This window comes from Hypanus sabinus, chromosome 29 (assembly GCF_030144855.1).
Source record: "Hypanus sabinus isolate sHypSab1 chromosome 29, sHypSab1.hap1, whole genome shotgun sequence".
In the NCBI taxonomy this organism is placed as follows: Eukaryota; Metazoa; Chordata; class Chondrichthyes; order Myliobatiformes; family Dasyatidae; genus Hypanus; species Hypanus sabinus.
This window is the reverse complement of record NC_082734.1, coordinates 962,263-987,835: the sequence shown is the minus strand read 5'-3', so window position 1 is coordinate 987,835 and position 25,573 is coordinate 962,263. Positions and strand designations below refer to the sequence as shown.

The following is a 25,573-nucleotide window of genomic DNA, read 5'->3' as shown; positions in this document are numbered from 1 at the left end:
CTGTGTCTGACCCTGGGAGTGTGTGATGGGAAGGTGTGGAGGGAGATTCACTCTGTCTGACGCCGGGAGTGTGTGATGGAATGGTGTGGATGGAGTTTCACTCAGTGTCTGACCCCGGGAGTGTGATGGGACAGTGTGGAGGGAGTATCACTCTGTGTCTGACCCTGGGAGTATGTGATGGGAAGGTGTAGAGGGAGTTTCACTCTGTCTGACCCCGGGAGTGTGTGGAAGGAGATTCACTCTGTGGCTGACGCCGGGAGAGTGGGGAGGGAGATTCACTCTGTATCTGAACCCAGGACTCTGTGGAGGGAGCTGCACTCAGTGTTTGACACCGGGAGTGTGTGATGGGACAGTGTGGAGGGGGTTTCACTCTGTCTGACCCCGGGAGTGTGTGATGGGACTGTGTGGATGGAGTTTCACTCTGTTTCTGACCCTGCAACCGTGTGATGGGACAGTGTGGAGGGAGCTACACTCTGTGTCTGACCCCGGGAGTGTGTGGAGAAAGATTCTCTCTGTGTCTGACCCTGGGAGTGTGTGATGGGACTGTGTGGATGGAATTTCACTCTGTTTCTGACCCTGGGAGTGTATGATAGGACGGTTTGGAGGGAGTTTCACTCTGTCTGACCCTGGGAGTGTGTGATTGGACAGAGTGGAGGGAGTATCACTCTGTGTCTGACCCTGGGAGTGTGTGATGGGACTGTGTGGATGGAGTTTCACTCTGTTTCTGTGCCTGGGAGTGTGTGATGGGAAGGTGTGGAGGGAGATTCACTCTGTCTGACCCTGGGAGTGTGTGATGCGACAGTGTGGAGGGAGATTCTCTCTGAGTCTGACCCTGGGAGTGTGTGATGGGACTGTGTGGATGGAATTTCACTCTGTTTCTGACCCTAGGAGTGTGTGATGGAACGGTGTGGAGGGAGTTTCACTCTGTCTGATCCTGGGAGTGTGTGATTGGACAGAGTGGAGGGAGTATCACTCTGTGTCTGACCCTGGAAGTGTGTGATGGGACTTTGTGGAGGGAGTTTCACTCTGTTTCTGACCCTGGGAGTGTGTGATGGGAAGGTGTGGAGGGAGATTCACTCTGTCTGACCCTGGGAGTGTGTGATGGGACTGTGTGGATGGAGTTTCACTTTGTTTCTGAGCCTGGGAGTGTGTGATGGGACGGTGTGGAGGGAGTTTCACTCTGTTTCTGACCCTGGGAGTGTGTGATGGGAAGGTGTGGAGGGAGATTCACTCTGTCTGACCCTGGGAGTGTGTGATGCGACAGTGTGGAGGAAGATTCACTCTGTGTCTGACCCTGGGAGTGTGTGATGGGACTGTGTGAATGGAATTTCACTCTGTTTCTGACGCAGGGAGTGTGTGATGGGACGGTGTGGAGGGAGTTTCACTCTGACACTGGGAGTGTGTGATGGGACAGTGTGGAGGGAGTTTCACTCTGTTTCTGACCCTGGGAGTGTGTGATGGGAAGGTGTGGAGGGAGATTCACTCTGTCTGACACCGGGAGTGTGTGATGGAATGGTGTGGATGGAGTTTCACTCTGTCTGACCCCGGGAGTGTGTGGAAGGAGATTCACTCTGTGTCTGACCCCGGGAGTGTGTGGAGGGAGATTCTCTCTGTGTCTGACCCTGGGAGTGTGTGATGGGACTGTGTGGATGGAATTTCACTCTGTTTCTGACACCGGGAGTGTGTGATGGGACAGTGTGCAGGGGGTTTCACTCTGTCTGACCCTGGGAATGTGTGATGGGACGGTGTGGTGGGAGATTCATTCTGTGTCCGACCCCGGGAGTGTGTGATGGGACTGTGAGGATGGAGTTTCACTCTGTTTCTGACCCTGCATCCGTGTGATGGGACAGTGTGGAGGGAGCTACACTCTGAGTCTGTCCCCGGGAGTGTGTGGAGGAAGATTCACTCTGTGTCTGACCCCGGGAGTGTGTGATGGGAAGGTGTGGAGGGAGATTCACTCTGTCTGACCCTGGGAGTGTGTGATGCGACAGTGTGGAGGGAGATTCACTCTGTCTGACGCCGGGAGTGTGTGATGCGACAGTGTGGAGGGAGATTCACTCTGTCTGACGCCGGGAGTGTGTGATGGAATGGTGTGGATGGAGTTTCACTCTGTGTCTGACCCCGGGAGTGTGATGGGACAGTGTGGAGGGAGTATCACTCTGTGTCTGACCCTGGGAGTGTGTGATGGGAAGGTGTAGAGGGAGTTTCACTCTGTCTGACCCCGGGAGTGTGTGGAAGGAGATTCACTCTGTATCTGACCCCAGGACTCTGTGGAGGGAGCTGCACTCAGTGTCTGACACCGGGAGTGTGTGATGGGACAGTGTGGAGGGAGTTTCACTCTGTTTCTGACCCTGGGAGATTCACTCTGTGTCTGACCCTGGGAGTGTGTGATGGGACAGTGTGGAGGGAGTATCACTCTGTGTCTGACCCTGGGAGTGTGTGATGGGAAGGTGTAGAGGGAGTTTCACTCTGTCTGACCCCGGGAGTGTGTGGAAGGAGATTCACTCTGTATCTGACCCCAGGACTCTGTGGAGGGAGCTGCACTCAGTGTCTGACACCGGGAGTGTGTGATGGGACAGTGTGGAGGGAGTTTCACTCTGTTTCTGACCCTGGGAGATTCACTCTGTGTCTGACCCTGGGAGTGTGTGATGGGACTTTGTGGAGGGAGTTTCACTCTGTTTCTGACCCTGGGAGTGTGTGATGGGAAGGTGTGGAGGGAGATTCACTCTGTCTGACCCTGGGAGTGTGTGATGGGACTGTGTGGATGGAGTTTCACTTTGTTTCTGACCCTGGGAGTGTGTGATGGGACTGTGTGGATGGAGTTTCACTTTGTTTCTGAGCCTGGGAGTGTGTGATGGGACGGTGTGGAGGGAGTTTCACTCTGTTTCTGACCCTGGGAGTGTGTGATGGGAAGGTGTGGAGGGAGATTCACTCTGTCTGACCCTGGGAGTGTGTGATGCGACAGTGTGGAGGAAGATTCACTCTGTGTCTGACCCTGGGAGTGTGTGATGGGACTGTGTGAATGGAATTTCACTCTGTTTCTGACGCAGGGAGTGTGTGATGGGACGGTGTGGAGGGAGTTTCACTCTGACACTGGGAGTGTGTGATGGGACAGTGTGGAGGGAGTTTCACTCTGTTTCTGACCCTGGGAGTGTGTGATGGGAAGGTGTGGAGGGAGATTCACTCTGTCTGACACCGGGAGTGTGTGATGGAATGGTGTGGATGGAGTTTCACTCTGTCTGACCCCGGGAGAGTGTGGAAGGAGATTCACTCTGTGTCTGACCCCGGGAGTGTGTGGAGGGAGATTCTCTCTGTGTCTGACCCTGGGAGTGTGTGATGGGACTGTGTGGATGGAATTTCACTCTGTTTCTGACACCGGGAGTGTGTGATGGGACAGTGTGCAGGGGGTTTCACTCTGTCTGACCCTGGGAATGTGTGATGGGACGGTGTGGTGGGAGATTCATTCTGTGTCCGACCCCGGGAGTGTGTGATGGGACTGTGAGGATGGAGTTTCACTCTGTTTCTGACCCTGCATCCGTGTGATGGGACAGTGTGGAGGGAGCTACACTCTGAGTCTGTCCCCGGGAGTGTGTGGAGGAAGATTCACTCTGTGTCTGACCCCGGGAGTGTGTGATGGGAAGGTGTGGAGGGAGATTCACTCTGTCTGACCCTGGGAGTGTGTGATGCGACAGTGTGGAGGGAGATTCACTCTGTCTGACGCCGGGAGTGTGTGATGCGACAGTGTGGAGGGAGATTCACTCTGTCTGACGCCGGGAGTGTGTGATGGAATGGTGTGGATGGAGTTTCACTCTGTGTCTGACCCCGGGAGTGTGATGGGACAGTGTGGAGGGAGTATCACTCTGTGTCTGACCCTGGGAGTGTGTGATGGGAAGGTGTAGAGGGAGTTTCACTCTGTCTGACCCCGGGAGTGTGTGGAAGGAGATTCACTCTGTATCTGACCCCAGGACTCTGTGGAGGGAGCTGCACTCAGTGTCTGACACCGGGAGTGTGTGATGGGACAGTGTGGAGGGAGTTTCACTCTGTTTCTGACCCTGGGAGATTCACTCTGCGTCTGACCCCGGGTATGTGTGATGGGATAGTGTGGAGGGAGTTTCACTCTGTCTGACCCCGGAAGAGTGTGATTGGACAGAGTGGAGGGAGTATCACTCTGTGTCTGACCCTGGGAGTGTGTGATGGGACTTTGTGGAGGGAGTTTCACTCTGTTTCTGACCCTGGGAGTGTGTGATGGGAAGGTGTGGAGGGAGATTCACTCTGTCTGACCCTGGGAGTGTGTGATGGGACTGTGTGGATGGAGTTTCACTTTGTTTCTGAGCCTGGGAGTGTGTGATGGGACGGTGTGGAGGGAGTTTCACTCTGTTTCTGACCCTGGGAGTGTGTGATGGGAAGGTGTGGAGGGAGATTCACTCTGTCTGACCCTGGGAGTGTGTGATGCGACAGTGTGGAGGAAGATTCACTCTGTGTCTGACCCTGGGAGTGTGTGATGGGACTGTGTGAATGGAATTTCACTCTGTTTCTGACGCAGGGAGTGTGTGATGGGACGGTGTGGAGGGAGTTTCACTCTGACACTGGGAGTGTGTGATGGGACAGTGTGGAGGGAGTTTCACTCTGTTTCTGACCCTGGGAGTGTGTGATGGGAAGGTGTGGAGGGAGATTCACTCTGTCTGACACCGGGAGTGTGTGATGGAATGGTGTGGATGGAGTTTCACTCTGTCTGACCCCGGGAGTGTGTGGAAGGAGATTCACTCTGTGTCTGACCCCGGGAGTGTGTGGAGGGAGATTCTCTCTGTGTCTGACCCTGGGAGTGTGTGATGGGACTGTGTGGATGGAATTTCACTCTGTTTCTGACACCGGGAGTGTGTGATGGGACAGTGTGCAGGGGGTTTCACTCTGTCTGACCCTGGGAATGTGTGATGGGACGGTGTGGTGGGAGATTCATTCTGTGTCCGACCCCGGGAGTGTGTGATGGGACTGTGAGGATGGAGTTTCACTCTGTTTCTGACCCTGCATCCGTGTGATGGGACAGTGTGGAGGGAGCTACACTCTGAGTCTGTCCCCGGGAGTGTGTGGAGGAAGATTCACTCTGTGTCTGACCCCGGGAGTGTGTGATGGGAAGGTGTGGAGGGAGATTCACTCTGTCTGACCCTGGGAGTGTGTGATGCGACAGTGTGGAGGGAGATTCACTCTGTCTGACGCCGGGAGTGTGTGATGCGACAGTGTGGAGGGAGATTCACTCTGTCTGACGCCGGGAGTGTGTGATGGAATGGTGTGGATGGAGATTCACTCTGTCTGACCCCGGGAGTGTGTGATGGGAAGGTGTGGAGGGAGATTCACTCTGTGTCTGACGCTGGGAGTGTGTGATGGGACTGTGTGGATGGAATTTCACTCTGTTTCTGACGCAGGGAGTGTGTGATGGGACTGTGTGGATGGAGTTTCACTCTGTTTCTGAGCCTGGGAGTGTGTGATGGGAAGGTGTGGAGGGAGATTCACTCTGTCTGACCCCGGGAGTGTGTGATGGGAAGGTGTGGAGGGAGATTCACTCTGTGTCTGACGCTGGGAGTGTGTGATGGGACTGTGTGGATGGAATTTCACTCTTTTCTGACGCAGGGAGTGTGTGATGGGACGGTGTGGAGGGAGTTTCACTCTGTTTCTGACCCTGGGAGTGTGTGATGCGACAGTGTGGAGGGAGATTCACTCTGTTTCTGACGCAGGGAGTGTGTGATGGGACGGTGTGGAGGGAGTTTCACTCTGTTTCTGACACCGGGAGTGTGTGATGGGACAGTGTGCAGGGGGTTTCACTCTGTCTGACCCTGAGAATGTGTGATGGGACGGTGTGGTGGGAGATTCATTCTGTATCCGACCTCGGGAGTGTGTGATGGGACTGTGTGGATGGAGTTTCACTCTGTTTCTGACCCTGTAACCGTGTGATGGGACAGTGTGGAGGGAGCTACACTCTGTGTCTGTCCCCGGGAGTGTCTCATGGGATGGTGTGGAGGGAGATTCACTCTGTCTGACCCCGGGAGTGTGTGATGGGACTGTGTGGATGGAGTTTCACTCTGTTTCTGACCCTGCAACCGTGTGATGGGACAGTGTGGAGGGAGCTGCACTCTGTGTCTGTCCCCGGGAGTGTGTGGAGGAAGATTCACTCTGTGTCTGACCCCGGGAGTGTGTGATGGGAAGGTGTGGAGGGAGATTCACTCTTTCTGACCCTGGGAGTGTGTGATGCGACAGTGTGGAGGGAGATTCACTCTGTGTCTGACCCTGGGAGTGTGTGATGGGAAGGTGTGGAGGGAGATTCACTCTGTCTGACGCCGGGAGTGTGTGATGGAATGGTGTGGATGGAGTTTCACTCTGTGTCTGACCCCGGGAGTGTGATGGGACAGTGTGGAGGGAGTATCACTCTGTGTCTGACCCTGGGAGTGTGATGGAATGGTGTGGATGGAGTTTCACTCTGTGTCTGACCCCGGGAGTGTGATGGGACAGTGTGGAGGGAGTATCACTCTGTGTCTGACCCTGGGAGTATGTGATGGGAAGGTGTAGAGGGAGTTTCACTCTGTCTGACCCCGGGAGTGTGTGGAAGGAGATTCACTCTGTGGCTGACGCCGGGAGAGTGGGGAGGGAGATTCACTCTGTATCTGACCCCAGGACTCTGTGGAGGGAGCTGCACTCAGTGTTTGACACCGGGAGTGTGTGATGGGACAGTGTGGAGGGGGTTTCACTCTGTCTGACCCCGGGAGTGTGTGATGGGACTGTGTGAATGGAGTTTCACTCTGTTTCTGACCCTGCAACCGTGTGATGGGACAGTGTGGAGGGAGCTACACTCTGTGTCTGACCCCGGGAGTGTGTGGAGGAAGATTCTCTCTGTGTCTGACCCTGGGAGTGTGTGATGGGACTGTGTGGATGGAATTTCACTCTGTTTCCGACGCAGGGAGTGTGTGATGGGACGGTGTGGAGGGAGTTTCACTCTGTTTCTGACCCTGGGAGTGTGTGATGCGACAGTGTGGAGGGAGATTCACTCTGTTTCTGACCCTGGGAGTGTGTGATGGGAAGGTGTGGAGGGAGATTCACTCTGTCTGACACCGGGAGTGTGTGATGGAATGGTGTGGATGGAGTTTCACTCTGTCTGACCCCGGGAGTGTGTGGAAGGAGATTCACTCTGTGTCTGACCCCGGGAGTGTGTGGAGGGAGATTCACTCTGTGTCTGACCCCAGGACTGTGTGGAGGGAGCTGCACTCAGTGTCTGACACCGGGAGTGTGTGATGGGACAGTGTGCAGGGGGTTTCACTCTGTCTGACCCTGAGAATGTGTGATGGGACGGTGTGTTGGGAGATTCATTCTGTGTCCGACCTCGGGAGTGTGTGATGGGACTGTGTGGATGGAGTTTCACTCTGTTTCTGACCCTGCAACCGTGTGATGGGACAGTGTGGAGGGAGCTACACTCTGTGTCTGACCCCGGGAGTGTCTCATGGGATGGTGTGGAGGGAGATTCACTCTGTGTTTGACCCCGGGTATGTGTGATGGGATAGTGTGGAGGGAGTTTCACTCTGTCTGACCCCGGGAGTGTGTGATGGGACTGTGTGGATGGAGTTTCACTCTGTTTCTGACCCTGCAACCGTGTGATGGGACAGTGTGGAGGGAGCTACACTCTGTGTCTGTCCCCGGGAGTGTGTGGAGGAAGATTCACTCTGTGTCTGACCCCGGGAGTGTGTGATGGGAAGGTGTGGAGGGAGATTCACTCTGTCTGACCCTGGGAGTGTGTGATGGAATGGTGTGGATGGAGTTTCACTCTGTGTCTGACCCCGGGAGTGTGATGGGACAGTGTGGAGGGAGTATCACTCTGTGTCTGTCCCTGGGAGTATGTGATGGGAAGGTGTAGAGGGAGTTTCACTCTGTCTGACCCCGGGAGTGTGTGGAAGGAGATTCACTCTGTGGCTGACGCCGGGAGAGTGGGGAGGGAGATTCACTCTGTATCTGACCCCAGGACTCTGTGGAGGGAGCTGCACTCAGTGTCTGACACCGGGAGTGTGTGATGGGACAGTGTGGAGGGGGTTTCACTCTGTCTGACCCCGGGAGTGTGTGATGGGACTGTGTGGATGGAGTTTCACTCTGTTTCTGACCCTGCAACCGTGTGATGGGACAGTGTGGAGGGAGCTACACTCTGTGTCTGACCCCGGGAGTGTGTGGAGGAAGATTCTCTCTGTGTCTGACCCTGGGAGTGTGTGATGGGACTGTGTGGATGGAATTTCACTCTGTTTCTGACCCTGGGAGTGTATGATAGGACGGTGTGGAGGGAGTTTCACTCTGTCTGACCCTGGGAGTGTGTGATGCGACAGTGTGGAGGGAGATTCTCTCTGAGTCTGACCCTGGGAGTGTGTGATGGGACTGTGTGGATGAAATTTCACTCTGTTTCTGACCCTGGGAGTGTGTGATGGAACGGTGTGGAGGGAGTTTCACTCTGTCTGATCCTGGGAGTGTGTGATTGGACAGAGTGGAGGGAGTATCACTCTGTGTCTGACCCTGGGAGTGTGTGATGGGACTGTGTGGAGGGAGTTTCACTCTGTTTCTGACCCTGGGAGTGTGTGATGGGAAGGTGTGGAGGGAGATTCACTCTGTCTGACCCTGGGAGTGTGTGATGGGACTGTGTGGATGGAGTTTCACTTTGTTTCTGAGCCTGGGAGTGTGTGATGGGACGGTGTGGAGGGAGTTTCACTCTGTTTCTGACCCTGGGAGTGTGTGATGGGAAGGTGTGGAGGGAGATTCACTCTGTCTGACCCTGGGAGTGTGTGATGCGACAGTGTGGAGGAAGATTCACTCTGTGTCTGACCCTGGGAGTGTGTGATGGGACTGTGTGGATGGAATTTCACTCTGTTTCTGACGCAGGGAGTGTGTGATGGGACGGTGTGGAGGGAGTTTCACTCTGTCTGACACTGGGAGTGTGTGATGGGACAGTGTGGAGGGAGTTTCACTCTGTTTCTGACCCTGGGAGTGTGTGATGGGACTGTGTGGATGGAATTTCACTCTGTTTCTGACACCGGGAGTGTGTGATGGGACAGTGTGCAGGGGGTTTCACTCTGTCTGACCCTGGGAATGTGTGATGGGACGGTGTGGTGGGAGATTCATTCTGTGTCTGACCCCGGGAGAGTGGGGAGGGAGATTCACTCTGTATCTGACCCCAGGACTCTGTGGAGGGAGCTGCACTCAGTGTCTGACACCGGGAGTGTGTGATGGGACAGTGTGGAGGGAGTTTCACTCTGTCTGACCCCGGGAGTGTGTGGAAGGAGATTCACTCTGTGTCTGACCCCGGGAGAGTGGGGAGGGAGATTCACTCTGTATCTGACCCCAGGACTCTGTGGAGGGAGCTGCACTCAGTGTCTGACACCGGGAGTGTGTGATGGGACAGTGTGGAGGGAGTTTCACTCTGTTTCTGACCCTGGGAGATTCACTCTGCGTCTGACCCCGGGCATGTGTGATTGGACAGAGTGGAGGGAGTATCACTCTGTGTCTGACCCTGGGAGTGTGTGATGGGACTGTGTGGATGGAGTTTCACTCTGTTTCTGAGCCTGGGAGTGTGTGATGGGAAGGTGTGGAGGGAGATTCACTCTGTCTGACCCCGGGAGTGTGTGATGGGAAGGTGTGGAGGGAGATTCACTCTGTCTGACCCTGGGAGTGTGTGATGCGACAGTGTGGAGGGAGATTCACTCTGTGTCTGACCCTGGGAGTGTGTGATGGGACTGTGTGGATGGAATTTCACTCTGTTTCTGACGCAGGGAGTGTGTGATGGGACGGTGTGGAGGGAGTTTCACTCTGTCTGACCCTGGGAGTGTGTGATGGGACGGTGTGGAGGGAGTATCACTCTGTGTCTGACCCTGGGAGTGTGTGATGGGACTGTGTGGATGGAATTTCACTCTGTTTCTGACGCAGGGAGTGTGTGATGGGACGGTGTGGAGGGAGTTTCACTCTGTCTGACCCTGGGAGTGTGTGATGCGACAGTGTGGAGGGAGATTCACTCTGTTTCTGATCCTAGGAGTGTGTGATGGGAAGGTGTGGAGGGAGATTCACTCTGTCTGACGCCGGGAGTGTGTGATGGAATGGTGTGGAGGGAGTTTCACTCTGTTTCTGACCCTGGGAGTGTGTGATGGGAAGGTGTAGAGGGAGTTTCACTCTGTCTGACCCCGGGAGTGTGTGGAAGGAGATTCACTCTGTATCTGACCCCAGGACTCTGTGGAGGGAGCTGCACTCAGTGTCTGACACCGGGAGTGTGTGATGGGACAGTGTGGAGGGAGTTTCACTCTGTTTCTGACCCTGGGAGATTCACTCTGCGTCTGACCCCGGGTATGTGTGATTGGACAGAGTGGAGGGTGTATCACTCTGTGTCTGACCCTGGGAGTGTGTGATGGGACTGTGTGGTGGGAGATTCATTCTGTGTCCGACCCCGGGAGTGTGTGATGGGACTGTGAGGATGGAGTTTCACTCTGTTTCTGACCCTGCATCCGTGTGATGGGACAGTGTGGAGGGAGCTACACTCTGTGTCTGACCCCGGGAGTGTCTCATGGGATGGTGTGGAGGGAGGTTCACTCTGTGTTTGACCCCGGGTATGTGTGATGGGATAGTGTGGAGGGAGTTTCACTCTGTCTGACCCCGGGAGTGTGTGATGGGACTGTGTGGATGGAGTTTCACTCTGTTTCTGACCCTGCAACCGTGTGATGGGACAGTGTGGAGGGAGCTACACTCTGTGTCTGTCCCCGGGAGTGTGTGGAGGAAGATTCACTCTGTGTCTGACCCCGGGAGTGTGTGATGGGAAGATGTGGAGGGAGATTCACTCTGTCTGACCCTGGGAGTGTGTGATGCGACAGTGTGGAGGGAGATTCACTCTGTCTGACCCCGGGAGTGTGATGGGACAGTGTGGAGGGAGTATCACTCTGTGTCTGACCCTGGGAGTGTGTGATGGGAAGGTGTAGAGGGAGTTTCACTCTGTCTGACCCCGGGAGTGTGTGGAAGGAGATTCACTCTGTGTCTGACCCCGGGAGAGTGGGGAGGGAGATTCACTCTGTATCTGACCCCAGGACTCTGTGGAGGGAGCTGCACTCAGTGTCTGACACCGGGAGTGTGTGATGGGACAGTGTGGAGGGAGTTTCACTCTGTTTCTGACCCTGGGAGATTCACTCTGCGTCTGACCCCGGGTATGTGTGATTGGACAGAGTGGAGGGAGTATCACTCTGTGTCTGACCCTGGGAGTGTGTGATGGGACTGTGTGGATGGAGTTTCACTCTGTTTCTGAGCCTGGGAGTGTGTGATGGGAAGGTGTGGAGGGAGATTCACTCTGTCTGACCCCGGGAGTGTGTGATGGGAAGGTGTGGAGGGAGATTCACTCTGTCTGACCCTGGGAGTGTGTGATGCGACAGTGTGGAGGGAGATTCACTCTGTGTCTGACCCTGGGAGTGTGTGATGGGACTGTGTGGATGGAATTTCACTCTGTTTCTGACGCAGGGAGTGTGTGATGGGACGGTGTGGAGGGAGTTTCACTCTGTCTGACCCTGGGAGTGTGTGATGCGACAGTGTGGAGGGAGATTCACTCTGTTTCTGATCCTAGGAGTGTGTGATGGGAAGGTGTGGAGGGAGATTCACTCTGTCTGACGCCGGGAGTGTGTGATGGAATGGTGTGGAGGGAGTTTCACTCTGTTTCTGACCCTGGGAGTGTGTGATGGGACAGTGTGGAGGGAGCTGCACTCTGTGTCTGACCCCGGGAGTGTCTCATGGGATGGTATGGAGGGAGATTCACTCTGTGTTTGACCCCGGGTATGTGTGATGGGATAGTGTGGAGGGAGTTTCACTCTGTCTGACCCCGGGAGTGTGTGATGGGACTGTGTGGATGGAGTTTCACTCTGTTTCTGACCCTGCAACCGTGTGATGGGACAGTGTGGAGGGAGCTACACTCTGTGTCTGTCCCCGGGAGTGTGTGGAGGAAGATTCACTCTGTGTCTGACCCCGGGAGTGTGTGATGGGAAGATGTGGAGGGAGATTCACTCTGTCTGACCCTGGGAGTGTGTGATGCGACAGTGTGGAGGGAGATTCACTCTGTCTGACCCCGGGAGTGTGATGGGACAGTGTGGAGGGAGTATCACTCTGTGTCTGACCCTGGGAGTGTGTGATGGGAAGGTGTAGAGGGAGTTTCACTCTGTCTGACCCCGGGAGTGTGTGGAAGGAGATTCACTCTGTGTCTGACCCCGGGAGAGTGGGGAGGGAGATTCACTCTGTATCTGACCCCAGGACTCTGTGGAGGGAGCTGCACTCAGTGTCTGACACCGGGAGTGTGTGATGGGACAGTGTGGAGGGAGTTTCACTCTGTTTCTGACCCTGGGAGATTCACTCTGCGTCTGACCCCGGGTATGTGTGATTGGACAGAGTGGAGGGAGTATCACTCTGTGTCTGACCCTGGGAGTGTGTGATGGGACTGTGTGGATGGAGTTTCACTCTGTTTCTGAGCCTGGGAGTGTGTGATGGGAAGGTGTGGAGGGAGATTCACTCTGTCTGACCCCGGGAGTGTGTGATGGGAAGGTGTGGAGGGAGATTCACTCTGTCTGACCCTGGGAGTGTGTGATGCGACAGTGTGGAGGGAGATTCACTCTGTGTCTGACCCTGGGAGTGTGTGATGGGACTGTGTGGATGGAATTTCACTCTGTTTCTGACGCAGGGAGTGTGTGATGGGACGGTGTGGAGGGAGTTTCACTCTGTCTGACCCTGGGAGTGTGTGATGGGACGGTGTGGAGGGAGTATCACTCTGTGTCTGACCCTGGGAGTGTGTGATGGGACTGTGTGGATGGAATTTCACTCTGTTTCTGACGCAGGGAGTGTGTGATGGGACGGTGTGGAGGGAGTTTCACTCTGTCTGACCCTGGGAGTGTGTGATGCGACAGTGTGGAGGGAGATTCACTCTGTTTCTGATCCTAGGAGTGTGTGATGGGAAGGTGTGGAGGGAGATTCACTCTGTCTGACGCCGGGAGTGTGTGATGGAATGGTGTGGAGGGAGTTTCACTCTGTTTCTGACCCTGGGAGTGTGTGATGGGACAGTGTGGAGGGAGCTGCACTCTGTGTCTGACCCCGGGAGTGTCTCATGGGATGGTATGGAGGGAGATTCACTCTGCGTTTGACCCCGGGTATGTGTGATGGGATAGTGTGGAGGGAGTTTCACTCTGTCTGACCCCGGAAGAGTGTGATTGGACAGAGTGGAGGGAGTATCACTCTGTGTCTGACCCTGGGAGTGTGTGGAGGAAGATTCTCTCTGTGTCTGACCCTGGGAGTGTGTGATGGGACTGTGTGGATGGAATTTCACTCTGTTTCTGACCCTGGGAGTGTATGATAGGACGGTGTGGAGGGAGTTTCACTCTGTCTGACCCTGGGAGTGTGTGATGCGACAGTGTGGAGGGAGATTCTCTCTGAGTCTGACCCTGGGAGTGTGTGATGGGACTGTGTGGATGGAATTTCAGTCTGTTTCTGACCCTGGGAGTGTGTGATGGAACGGTGTGGAGGGAGTTTCACTCTGTCTGATCCTGGGAGTGTGTGATTGGACAGAGTGGAGGGAGTATCACTCTGTGTCTGACCCTGGGAGTGTGTGATGGGACTGTGTGGAGGGAGTTTCACTCTGTTTCTGACCCTGGGAGTGTGTGATGGGAAGGTGTGGAGGGAGATTCACTCTGTCTGACCCTGGGAGTGTGTGATGGGACTGTGTGGATGGAGTTTCACTTTGTTTCTGAGCCTGGGAGTGTGTGATGGGACGGTGTGGAGGGAGTTTCACTCTGTTTCTGACCCTGGGAGTGTGTGATGGGAAGGTGTGGAGGGAGATTCACTCTGTCTGACCCTGGGAGTGTGTGATGCGACAGTGTGGAGGAAGATTCACTCTGTGTCTGACCCTGGGAGTGTGTGATGGGACTGTGTGGATGGAATTTCACTCTGTTTCTGACGCAGGGAGTGTGTGATGGGACGGTGTGGAGGGAGTTTCACTCTGTCTGACACTGGGAGTGTGTGATGGGACAGTGTGGAGGGAGTTTCACTCTGTTTCTGACCCTGGGAGTGTGTGATGGGAAGGTGTGGAGGGAGATTCACTCTGTCTGACACCGGGAGTGTGTGATGGAATGGTGTGGATGGAGTTTCACTCTGTCTGACCCCGGGAGTGTGTGGAAGGAGATTCACTCTGTGTCTGACCCCGGGAGTGTGTGGAGGGAGATTCTGTCTGTGTCTGACCCTGGGAGTGTGTGATGGGACTGTGTGGATGGAATTTCACTCTGTTTCTGACACCGGGAGTGTGTGATGGGACAGTGTGCAGGGGGTTTCACTCTGTCTGACCCTGGGAATGTGTGATGGGACGGTGTGGTGGGAGATTCATTCTGTGTCCGACCCCGGGAGTGTGTGATGGGACTGTGAGGATGGAGTTTCACTCTGTTTCTGACCCTGCATCCGTGTGATGGGACAGTGTGGAGGGAGCTACACTCTGTGTCTGACCCCGGGAGTGTCTCATGGGATGGTGTGGAGGGAGGTTCACTCTGTGTTTGACCCCGGGTATGTGTGATGGGATAGTGTGGAGGGAGTTTCACTCTGTCTGACCCCGGGAGTGTGTGATGGGACTGTGTGGATGGAGTTTCACTCTGTTTCTGACCCTGCAACCGTGTGATGGGACAGTGTGGAGGGAGCTACACTCTGTGTCTGTCCCCGGGAGTGTGTGGAGGAAGATTCACTCTGTGTCTGACCCCGGGAGTGTGTGATGGGAAGATGTGGAGGGAGATTCACTCTGTCTGACCCTGGGAGTGTGTGATGCGACAGTGTGGAGGGAGATTCACTCTGTCTGACCCCGGGAGTGTGATGGGACAGTGTGGAGGGAGTATCACTCTGTGTCTGACCCTGGGAGTGTGTGATGGGAAGGTGTAGAGGGAGTTTCACTCTGTCTGACCCCGGGAGTGTGTGGAAGGAGATTCACTCTGTGTCTGACCCCGGGAGAGTGGGGAGGGAGATTCACTCTGTTTCTGACCCTGGGAGATTCACTCTGCGTCTGACCCCGGGTATGTGTGATTGGACAGAGTGGAGGGAGTATCACTCTGTGTCTGACCCTGGGAGTGTGTGATGGGACTGTGTGGATGGAGTTTCACTCTGTTTCTGAGCCTGGGAGTGTGTGATGGGAAGGTGTGGAGGGAGATTCACTCTGTCTGACCCCGGGAGTGTGTGATGGGAAGGTGTGGAGGGAGATTCACTCTGTCTGACCCTGGGAGTGTGTGATGCGACAGTGTGGAGGGAGATTCACTCTGTGTCTGACCCTGGGAGTGTGTGATGGGACTGTGTGGATGGAATTTCACTCTGTTTCTGACGCAGGGAGTGTGTGATGGGACGGTGTGGAGGGAGTTTCACTCTGTCTGACCCTGGGAGTGTGTGATGGGACGGTGTGGAGGGAGTATCACTCTGTGTCTGACCCTGGGAGTGTGTGATGGGACTGTGTGGATGGAATTTCACTCTGTTTCTGACGCAGGGAGTGTGTGATGGGACGGTGTGGAGGGAGTTTCACTCTGTCTGACCCTGGGAGTGTGTGATGCGACAGTGTGGAGGGAGATTCACTCTGTTTCTGATCCTAGGAGTGTGTGATGGGAAGGTGTGGAGGGAGATTCACTCTGTCTGACGCCGGGAGTGTGTGATGGAATGGTGTGGAGGGAGTTTCACTCTGTTTCTGACCCTGGGAGTGTCTCATGGGATGGTATGGAGGGAGATTCACTCTGCGTCTGACCCCGGGTATGTGTGATGGGATAGTGTGGAGGGAGTTTCACTCTGTCTGACCCCGGAAGAGTGTGATTGGACAGAGTGGAGGGAGTATCACTCTGTGTCTGACCCTGGGAGTGTGTGATGGGACTGTGTGGATGGAATTTCACTCTGTTTCTGACCCTGGGAGTGTGTGATGGGACGGTGTGGAGGGAGTTTCACTCAGTCTGACCCTGGGAGTGTGTGATGGGAAGGTGTGGAGGGAGATTCACTCTGTCTGACACCGGGAGTGTGTGATGGAATGGTGTGGATGGAGTTTCACTCTGTCTGACCCCGGGAGTGTGTGGAAGGAGATTCACTCTGTGTCTGACCCCAGGACTGTTTGGAGGGAGCTGCACTCAGTGTCTGACACCGGGAGTGTGTGATGGGACAGTGTGCAGGGGGTTTCACTCTGTCTGACCCTGGGAATGTGTGATGGGAAGGTGTGGAGGGAGATTCACTCTGTCTGACCCTGGGAGTGTGTGATGCGACTGTGTGGAGGGAGATTCACTCTGTGTCTGACGCTGGGAGTGTGTGATGGGACTGTGTGGATGGAATTTCACTCTGTTTCTGACCCTGGGAGTGTGTGATGGGACGGTGTGGAGGGAGTTTCACTCTGTCTGACCCTGGGAGTGTGTGATGGGACGGTGTGGAGGGAGTTTCACTCTGTTTCTGACCCTGGGAGTGTGTGATGGGACTGTGTGGATGGAATTTCACTCTGTTTCTGACCCTGGGAGTGTGTGATGGGAAGGTGTGGAGGGAGATTCACTCTGTCTGACACCGGGAGTGTGTGATGGAATGGTGTGGATGGAGTTTCACTCTGTCTGACCCCGGGAGTGTGTGGAAGGAGATTCACTCTGTGTCTGACCCCGGGAGTGTGTGGAGGGAGATTCTGTCAGTGTCTGACCCTGGGAGTGTGTGATGGGACTGTGTGGATGGAATTTCACTCTGTTTCTGACACCGGGAGTGTGTGATGGGACAGTGTGCAGGGGGTTTCACTCTGTCTGACCCTGGGAATGTGTGATGGGACGGTGTGGTGGGAGATTCATTCTGTGTCTGACCCCGGGAGTGTGTGATGGGACTGTGAGGATGGAGTTTCACTCTGTTTCTGACCCTGCATCCGTGTGATGGGACAGTGTGGAGGGAGCTACACTCTGTGTCTGACCCCGGGAGTGTCTCATGGGATGGTGTGGAGGGAGGTTCACTCTGTGTTTGACCCCGGGTATGTGTGATGGGATAGTGTGGAGGGAGTTTCACTCTGTCTGACCCCGGGAGTGTGTGATGGGACTGTGTGGATGGAGTTTCACTCTGTTTCTGACCCTGCAACCGTGTGATGGGACAGTGTGGAGGGAGCTACACTCTGTGTCTGTCCCCGGGAGTGTGTGGAGGAAGATTCACTCTGTGTCTGACCCCGGGAGTGTGTGATGGGAAGATGTGGAGGGAGATTCACTCTGTCTGACCCTGGGAGTGTGTGATGCGACAGTGTGGAGGGAGATTCACTCTGTCTGACCCCGGGAGTGTGATGGGACAGTGTGGAGGGAGATTCACTCTGTGTCTGACCCTGGGAGTGTGTGATGGGAAGGTGTAGAGGGAGTTTCACTCTGTCTGACCCCGGGAGTGTGTGGAAGGAGATTCACTCTGTGTCTGACCCCGGGAGAGTGGGGAGGGAGATTCACTCTGTTTCTGACCCTGGGAGATTCACTCTGCGTCTGACCCCGGGTATGTGTGATTGGACAGAGTGGAGGGAGTATCACTCTGTGTCTGACCCTGGGAGTGTGTGATGGGACTGTGTGGATGGAGTTTCACTCTGTTTCTGAGCCTGGGAGTGTGTGATGGGAAGGTGTGGAGGGAGATTCACTCTGTCTGACCCCGGGAGTGTGTGATGGGAAGGTGTGGAGGGAGATTCACTCTGTCTGACCCTGGGAGTGTGTGATGCGACAGTGTGGAGGGAGATTCACTCTGTGTCTGACCCTGGGAGTGTGTGATGGGACTGTGTGGATGGAATTTCACTCTGTTTCTGACGCAGGGAGTGTGTGATGGGACGGTGTGGAGGGAGTTTCACTCTGTCTGACCCTGGGAGTGTGTGATGGGACGGTGTGGAGGGAGTATCACTCTGTGTCTGACCCTGGGAGTGTGTGATGGGACTGTGTGGATGGAATTTCACTCTGTTTCTGACGCAGGGAGTGTGTGATGGGACGGTGTGGAGGGAGTTTCACTCTGTCTGACCCTGGGAGTGTGTGATGCGACAGTGTGGAGGGAGATTCACTCTGTTTCTGATCCTAGGAGTGTGTGATGGGAAGGTGTGGAGGGAGATTCACTCTGTCTGACGCCGGGAGTGTGTGATGGAATGGTGTGGAGGGAGTTTCACTCTGTTTCTGACCCTGGGAGTGTCTCATGGGATGGTATGGAGGGAGATTCACTCTGCGTCTGACCCCGGGTATGTGTGATGGGATAGTGTGGAGGGAGTTTCACTCTGTCTGACCCCGGAAGAGTGTGATTGGACAGAGTGGAGGGAGTATCACTCTGTGTCTGACCCTGGGAGTGTGTGATGGGACTGTGTGGATGGAATTTCACTCTGTTTCTGACCCTGGGAGTGTGTGATGGGACGGTGTGGAGGGAGTTTCACTCAGTCTGACCCTGGGAGTGTGTGATGGGAAGGTGTGGAGGGAGATTCACTCTGTCTGACACCGGGAGTGTGTGATGGAATGGTGTGGATGGAGTTTCACTCTGTCTGACCCCGGGAGTGTGTGGAAGGAGATTCACTCTGTGTCTGACCCCAGGACTGTTTGGAGGGAGCTGCACTCAGTGTCTGACACCGGGAGTGTGTGATGGGACAGTGTGCAGGGGGTTTCACTCTGTCTGACCCTGGGAATGTGTGATGGGAAGGTGTGGAGGGAGATTCACTCTGTCTGACCCTGGGAGTGTGTGATGCGACTGTGTGGAGGGAGATTCACTCTGTGTCTGACGCTGGGAGTGTGTGATGGGACTGTGTGGATGGAATTTCACTCTGTTTCTGACCCTGGGAGTGTGTGATGGGACGGTGTGGAGGGAGTTTCACTCTGTCTGACCCTGGGAGTGTGTGATGGGACGGTGTGGAGGGAGTTTCACTCTGTTTCTGACCCTGGGAGTGTGTGATGGGACTGTGTGGATGGAATTTCACTCTGTTTCTGACCCTGGGAGTGTGTGATGGAACGGTGTGGAGGGAGTTTCACTCTGTTTCTGACCCTGGGAATGTGTGATGGGACGGTGTGGAGGGAGATTCACTCTGTGTCTGACCCTGGGAGTGTGTGATGGGACGCTGTGGAGGGAGTTTCACTCTGTGTCTGACCCCGGGAGTGTGTGATGGGAAGGTGTGGAGGGAGATTCACTCTGTCTGACCCTGGGAGTGTGTGATTTGACGGTGTAGTGGGGCTGGGGATTCAGTTGTTGACAGTGTGAGACTGGAGGGTATGGTGTCAGTTGCTGAAGGTGTGTCTGACAGCATTATCCCTCCCAAAACAGGTGCGTTACCCGGACAGGATCACGCTGATCCGGGGTAACCATGAGAGTCGTCAGATCACCCAGGTGTATGGCTTCTATGACGAGTGTCTACGCAAGTACGGCTCGGTGACCGTCTGGAGATACTGTACTGAAATCTTCGACTATCTCAGTCTGTCAGCCATCATTGACGGCAAGGTGTGTGGGAGAGGGAGCGGGCAGGAGCTGCATCTCTGTGGTTTGTGTTTACGTGGGAGTGAGGAATGGGCCAGAGTGGTGGAGATTAGGGAATAGGTTTGTTGATGTAGGGGTTTGGGGTGTAGATGTGGGTGGGACATGTTGAAATTAGGGTTACGGGGTGTAGATGGGGCAGTGGGTCGGGGTGTGTTGTACAGAAGGGAGGTGTAGTAAATGGAAGGAAGGGATTGTATGGGATGGAGAGCAGTACAGGGTGAAGCCGATTGCAGTGACTTTCATTCCATGTGATATTTGTGTGACACCCCCTTCCTCACACCCAGATATTCTGTGTACACGGGGGTCTCTCACCTTCCATCCAGACGCTGGACCAGATCCGTACCATCGACCGGAAACAGGAGGTTCCGCACGACGGGCCCATGTGTGACCTGCTGTGGTCTGACCCTGAGGGTAGGAACTGACCGATAACCCTCCCCTGTCCCCTGTCGCCCTTTCCTCGTTTGCCCAGTCCTCTCTTCCCTCCATCCTGACTGTCCTCGCTCTCCCCACCGCCTCATGTTTCCTGCCCTTGCTCACCGCAGTCTTTGCCCCCCCCCCCCCCAGACACGACAGGATGGGGTGTGAGCCCACGGGGTGCGGGTTACCTCTTTGGCAGCGACGTGGTGGCACAGTTCAACGCGGCCAATGACATCGACATGATCTGCCGCGCCCACCAGCTCGTCATGGAGGGCTACAAATGGCATTTCAATGAGACCGTGCTCACCGTCTGGTCGGCACCCAACTACTGCTACAGGTGAGTCCCTCCACGTCTGCTCTCCTTCCTCCTTCCCCTCCATCCACCCAGTCCCCCAACCTGCCCCCTCCATTCATCCAATCCTCCTCCTTTCTGCCACTCGCTGAGGTATATCCACCTCTCTCCGTCTGTCTAAGTCTGCCACATCGAAGAACTGATTCAGTGGTGGGGGAGAGGGAGAGGTGTGGGTGGGGAGAGCGGACAGTGTGGGTCTGAGTGGACCTCTCTCTCTCCTCAGGTGTGGGAATGAGAGGGGAGGGTGGGAGGGAGAGGTGAGGGTGTGGGTATTTGGACCTCTCTCTCCTCAGGTGTGGGAATGAGAGGGCAGGGTGGTGTTGGGACCGAGGGAGAGGGGGTGTGGGTCTGAATAGACCTCTCTCTCCTCAGGTGTGGGAATGAGAGGGGAGGGTGGGAGGGAGAGGTGAGGGTGTGGGTATGTGGACCTCTCTCTCCTCAGGTGTGGGAATGAGAGGGCAGGGTGGTGTTGGGACCAAGGGAGAGGGGAGAGTGGGAGGGAGAGCAGACGGTGTGGGTCTAAGTGGACCTCTCTCTCTCCTCTCAGGTGTGGGAATGAGAGGGGAGGGTGGTAGGGAGAGCGGACAGTATTGTAGGCCTGAGTGGACCTGTCTCTCTCCTCTCAGGTGTGGGAACGTGGCGGCCATCCTGGAGCTGGACGAGCATCTTCAGAAGGAGTTCATCATCTTTGAGGCTGCGCCTCAGGAGACCCGAGGCATCCCCTCCAAAAAACCTGTGGCTGATTACTTCCTGTGAACTGTCCCTCCTTGTCCTCGTCATCCTCCTCCTCCTCCGTCCTCATCTATCCTCACCCCTACTCCCTCTCCCCCATCCCCTCCAAAAATCACATCCAATTGACCTAACCCTCTCCACCACCCTGCTCATCACTTCCTCCTCACTACCTTGGAGTCTTGTCACACTCTCCTCCGTTCTCCATCCTCTTTCCCCCTCAACTTACCCCACACTCCTCTCCCCAAACTGATGTTCGCTTCCCAAGCCTCCCACATTTCCTAAGGACACCCCTTCCTGCTCTTCCTGTTGACCCTGAGGAGAGGGGTGGTGGAGAGGGGTGGTGAAGAGGATGGTCACAATCGATCAGGGAGATTTCCCCACCCCGACCTGCCTTAGCCAGGGTGACTTAACTCGTCAAGGATTCACACTTCTTCTGTGCGGAGATGCCCCAGCGGCCTTCAACCATCCACACCCCACCCCGTTCCCATCACTAAGCTCCGACCGTGGCTTCGTTCTACAAAGAGGAAAAGAAATTCCGTCTGGGGATTGAGAAACAAAAAAATTCCAATAAAAATAGTAAACGTTCTCTGTCTCCACCTGTGGTCTGTTCCCTGAACTCAAGGTAGAGATACCCAAACCCTCCCCCCTCTTCCCTGCACCAACCATACTGATCTGTCTCTGTGGCTTCTGCCCCCTCACTCATGCTCTCTTTCTCTCACTGTATTCCTGTCTGTATCTATTTGCCCAGTCAGCAAGTCCCAATTTCTTGACTCTGCTCAGATCCCTGTAAGCAATACTCTCCTTGTGCTTCTAAAATGATTCTGTTGTACCTGTCTCCACCATTTCCTCTGGCAGCTTTTCCATCTGCGGACCCCCTTCTCTGCGAAAATGTTGGCCGTCCGGTCCATTCTAAATCTCTCCTCTCACCTACACCTCTGCTCCCCAGTTTTGGGCACCCCTACGCTGGCATAAGAATGTCACCACCCACCTTATTGAAGCCTCTCATTGTTTCACATGTCAGAATTTGACTTTTTATCGTTGACATCTCAAGATTAAAGTTTGTTTTTCACACATAGAATGTGAGATGACCAACACAACCAAAGGATGTGCTGTAAGCAACCCCCAAGCATTGCCACACATTCCAGAGCCAAACTCTCATGACATTTGTTGTGGAATTTGTCTTGTGGTAGCAGTACAGTCCAAAAACATAAAATTTACTGTAAGTTACAAAATAAATACCCAGTGCAAGAGGAATAGTGAGGTTAAGAAATCTGATGGCGTAGAGGAAGAAGCTCTTCTTAAATCATTGAGTGTGGGTCATCAGGCTCCTCAGTGAACAGAGGGCATGGGCTGGGTGATGAGGGTCCTTAGTGATCGATGCCACCTTGAGGCACCATGGTCTGGTGAAGATATCTTCAATGGCAGTGAGTGTTGTGCCCATGACAGAGCTGGCTAACTCTACAGCCCTCTGCACTTTTGTGATCCACACCAGGCAGTGATGCAACAGTCAGACTGTGGGAATTTGCTTATTTCTTTGGTGACATCCCTGATCTCGTCAAACTAATGATTGCCTGATTGCTCTGATGTGTTTTAATTTGAAGCTACTCACCCTTTCCACTTCTGACCCCTTGAACCCTAATGTGAGGCCTTTTGACTCATCAAGTCTGCTCTGCCATTCAATCATAGCTGATTTCTTCAAGATTGCAATCTCTTCTGGGGCAGGTATAGCCTGTTAATAAGTGATGGGTTGCACCTGAACCCGAGGAATGGCAGGGGCAGGTTTGTTAGAGCTTTTGGGGAGGGTTTAAACTAATTTGATGGGGGTGGGAACCGAAATGAAGGGATTCAGGATAGGATGGATGGTATAACAGTAAAGATAGCGTACAGCCAGCAGGGTGAGTACCAGTGCATTGAAGAATCAAAAAGGGTAACAAATAGAGCACTCAAAGTGTTATTTCTCAGTGTACAGAGTATAAGAAATAAGATGGATGATCTTGTTGCACTATTACAGATTGCCAGGTATGATGTTGTGGCCACCACTGAATCGTGGCTGAAGGATGGTTGTAGTTGGGAGCTGAATGTCCAAGGCTACTCGTATCAAAGGGATAGGAAGGTAGGCAGAGGGCGTGGCGTATCTCTGCTGGTAAGGAATGCCGTCAAATCAGTAGAAAGTTATGAAGATGCGATTCTGTGCATGCAGGAAAGAAACCTAGATGGTAGTTTGCCTCCCAGGTACCAGGGAGTGGGATGTTTCTGATCGCGTCCACGATATCTTGAAGTGGGGAGGAGAACAGCCAGAGGTCGTGGTACATGTTGGTACCAACAACATAGGTAGGAAATGGAGGAGGTCCTGATAACAGACTACAGGGAGTTAGAATGGAAGTTGAGAAGCAGGGCCTCAAAGGTAGTAATCTCGGGATTACTGCCTGTGACATGTGGCAGTGAGTATACGAATAGAATGAGGTGGAGGACAAATGCGTGGCTGAGGGATTGGATCTGGAGGCAGGGATTCAGATTTCTGGATCATTGGGACCTCTTCTGGGGCAGGTGTGACCTATACAAAAAAGGACAGGTTGCACTTAAGTCGGAGGGGGACCAGTATCCTGGTGGGGAGGTTTGCTAAGGCAGTTGGGGAGAGTTTAAACTAGAATTGCTGGGGGATGGAAACCGAACTAAAGAAACAGAGGAAGGGGCGGTTGGCTCACAAACAGACAAAGCTCGTAGACAGTGCGGGAGGGAGGATAGGCAGGTGATAGAGAAGGGACGCACTCAGACCGATGGTTTGAGATGAGTATTTTACTGAGAGGAGTATTATGAATAAAGCAGATGAGCTTAGAGCATGGATCAGCACTTGAAGCTATGAAGTTGTGGCCATTACAGAGACTTGGATGGATCAGGGGCAGGAGTGGCTACTTCAAGTGCCGGGCTTTAGATGTTTCAGAAAGGACAGGGAGGGAAGCAAAAGAGGTGGGGGCATGGCACTGCTGATCAGATAGTGTCATGGCTGCAGAAAAGGAGGAAGTCATGGAGGGGTTTTTATCAGAGTCTCTGGGTAGAGGTTAAGAATACTGGGTATTTTTTATTGACCACCCAATAGTAACAGGGACATGAGGAGCAGATAGGGAGACAGATTCTGGAAAGGAGTAATAATAACAGGGTTGTTGTGGTAAAATATTTATTGGCATTTCCCCAGAGTGAGGGGGTTTATATGGGGTAGAGTTTGTTAGGTGTATTCAGGAAGGTATGTAGGTAAGCCTACAAGAGGAGAGGCTGTACTTGATCTGGTATTGGGAAGTGAACCTGGTCAGATGTCAGGTCTCTCAGGGGGAGAGCATTTTGGAGATAGTGATCACAATTCCAACTCCTTTAGCATTGGAGAGGGATAGGAACAGACAAGTTAGGGAAACATTTAATTGGAGTCAGGGGAAATATGAAGCTATCAGGAAGGAACTTGGAAGCATAAATTGGAAACGTTCTCAGGGAAACGTACAGAAGAAATGTGGCAAATCTTTAGGGGATATTTGCGTGGGGTTCTGCATAGGTATGTTCCAATGAGACGGAAAGGATGGTAGGTTACAGGGACCATGGTGTACAAAGGCTGTTGTAAATCTAGTCAAGAAGAAAAGAAGAGCTTACGAAAGGTTCAAAAAACTAGGTAATGATAGAGATCTAGAAGGAGCTTAAGAAAGAAATTAGGAAAGCCAGAAGAGGCCATGAGAAGGCCTTGGACAGGATTAAGGAAAACCCCAGGGCATTCAACATGTGAAGAGCAAGAGGATAAGACATGAGAGAATAGGACTAATCAAGTACGACAGTGAAGAAGTGTGTATGGAACCGGAGGAGATGGCAGAGGTACTTAATGAATACTTCGCTTCAGTATTCACTACGGAAAAGGATCTTGGAGATTGTAGGGGTAACTCGCAGCAGACTGAAAAGCTTGAGCATGTAGATATTAAGGAAGAGGATGTGCTGGAGCTTTTGGAAAGCGTCAAGTTGGATGGGACCAGGACGGGATTTACCCCAGGCTACTGTGGGATTGCTGAGCCTCTGGCGATGATCTTTGCATCATCAATGAGGATGGGAGAGGTTCTGGAGGATTGGAGGGTTGCGGATGTTGTTCCCTTATTCAAGAAAGGGTGTTAGAGATAGCATAGGAAATTATAGACCAGTGAGTCTTACTTCAGTAGTTGGTAAGTTGATGGAAAAGATCCTGAGAGGCAGGATTTTTGAATATTTGGAGAGGCATAATATGATTAGGAATAGTCAGCATGGCTTTGTGAAAAGCAGGTTGTGCCTTATGAGCCTGATAGAATTTTTTGAGGATGTGAATAAACAGATCGATGAAGGTAGAGCTGTAGATGTTGTGTATATGGATTTTAGTAAGGCATTTGTCAAGGTACCCTATGCAAGGCTTATTGTGAAAGTAAGGAGGCATGAGATTCCAAGGGGACATTGCTTTGTGGATCCAAAACTGACTTGCTCACAGGAGGCAAAGAGTGGTTAAACGGGTCATATTCTGCATGGAGGTCAGTGACCAGTGGCATGCCTCAGGGATCGATTCTGAGACCC

At 53.7% G+C, this 25,573-nt stretch overlaps 1 protein-coding gene across 6 annotated transcripts in view; it reads left to right on the top strand.

The window, feature by feature from the left end:
- Positions 1-21,589, top strand: part of ppp4cb (protein phosphatase 4, catalytic subunit b) — a 51,275-nt gene extending 29,686 nt beyond the window's left edge. For 5 of the 6 annotated variants that reach the window (XM_059953321.1, XM_059953323.1, XM_059953322.1 and 2 more), the window contains 3 exons: positions 19,294-19,467; positions 19,788-19,914; positions 20,899-21,589. In XM_059953321.1, coding sequence (XP_059809304.1) covers positions 19,294-19,467; positions 19,788-19,914; positions 20,899-21,254 — 657 coding nt within the window. In that variant the 3' untranslated portion in view covers positions 21,255-21,589. Of the gene's footprint in view, positions 1-19,293; positions 19,468-19,787; positions 19,915-20,067; positions 20,258-20,898 lie in introns of all 6 variants that reach the window. The other variant, XM_059953320.1, reaches the window with a different exon arrangement.
- The last annotated feature ends 3,984 nt before the right edge of the window (positions 21,590-25,573 follow it).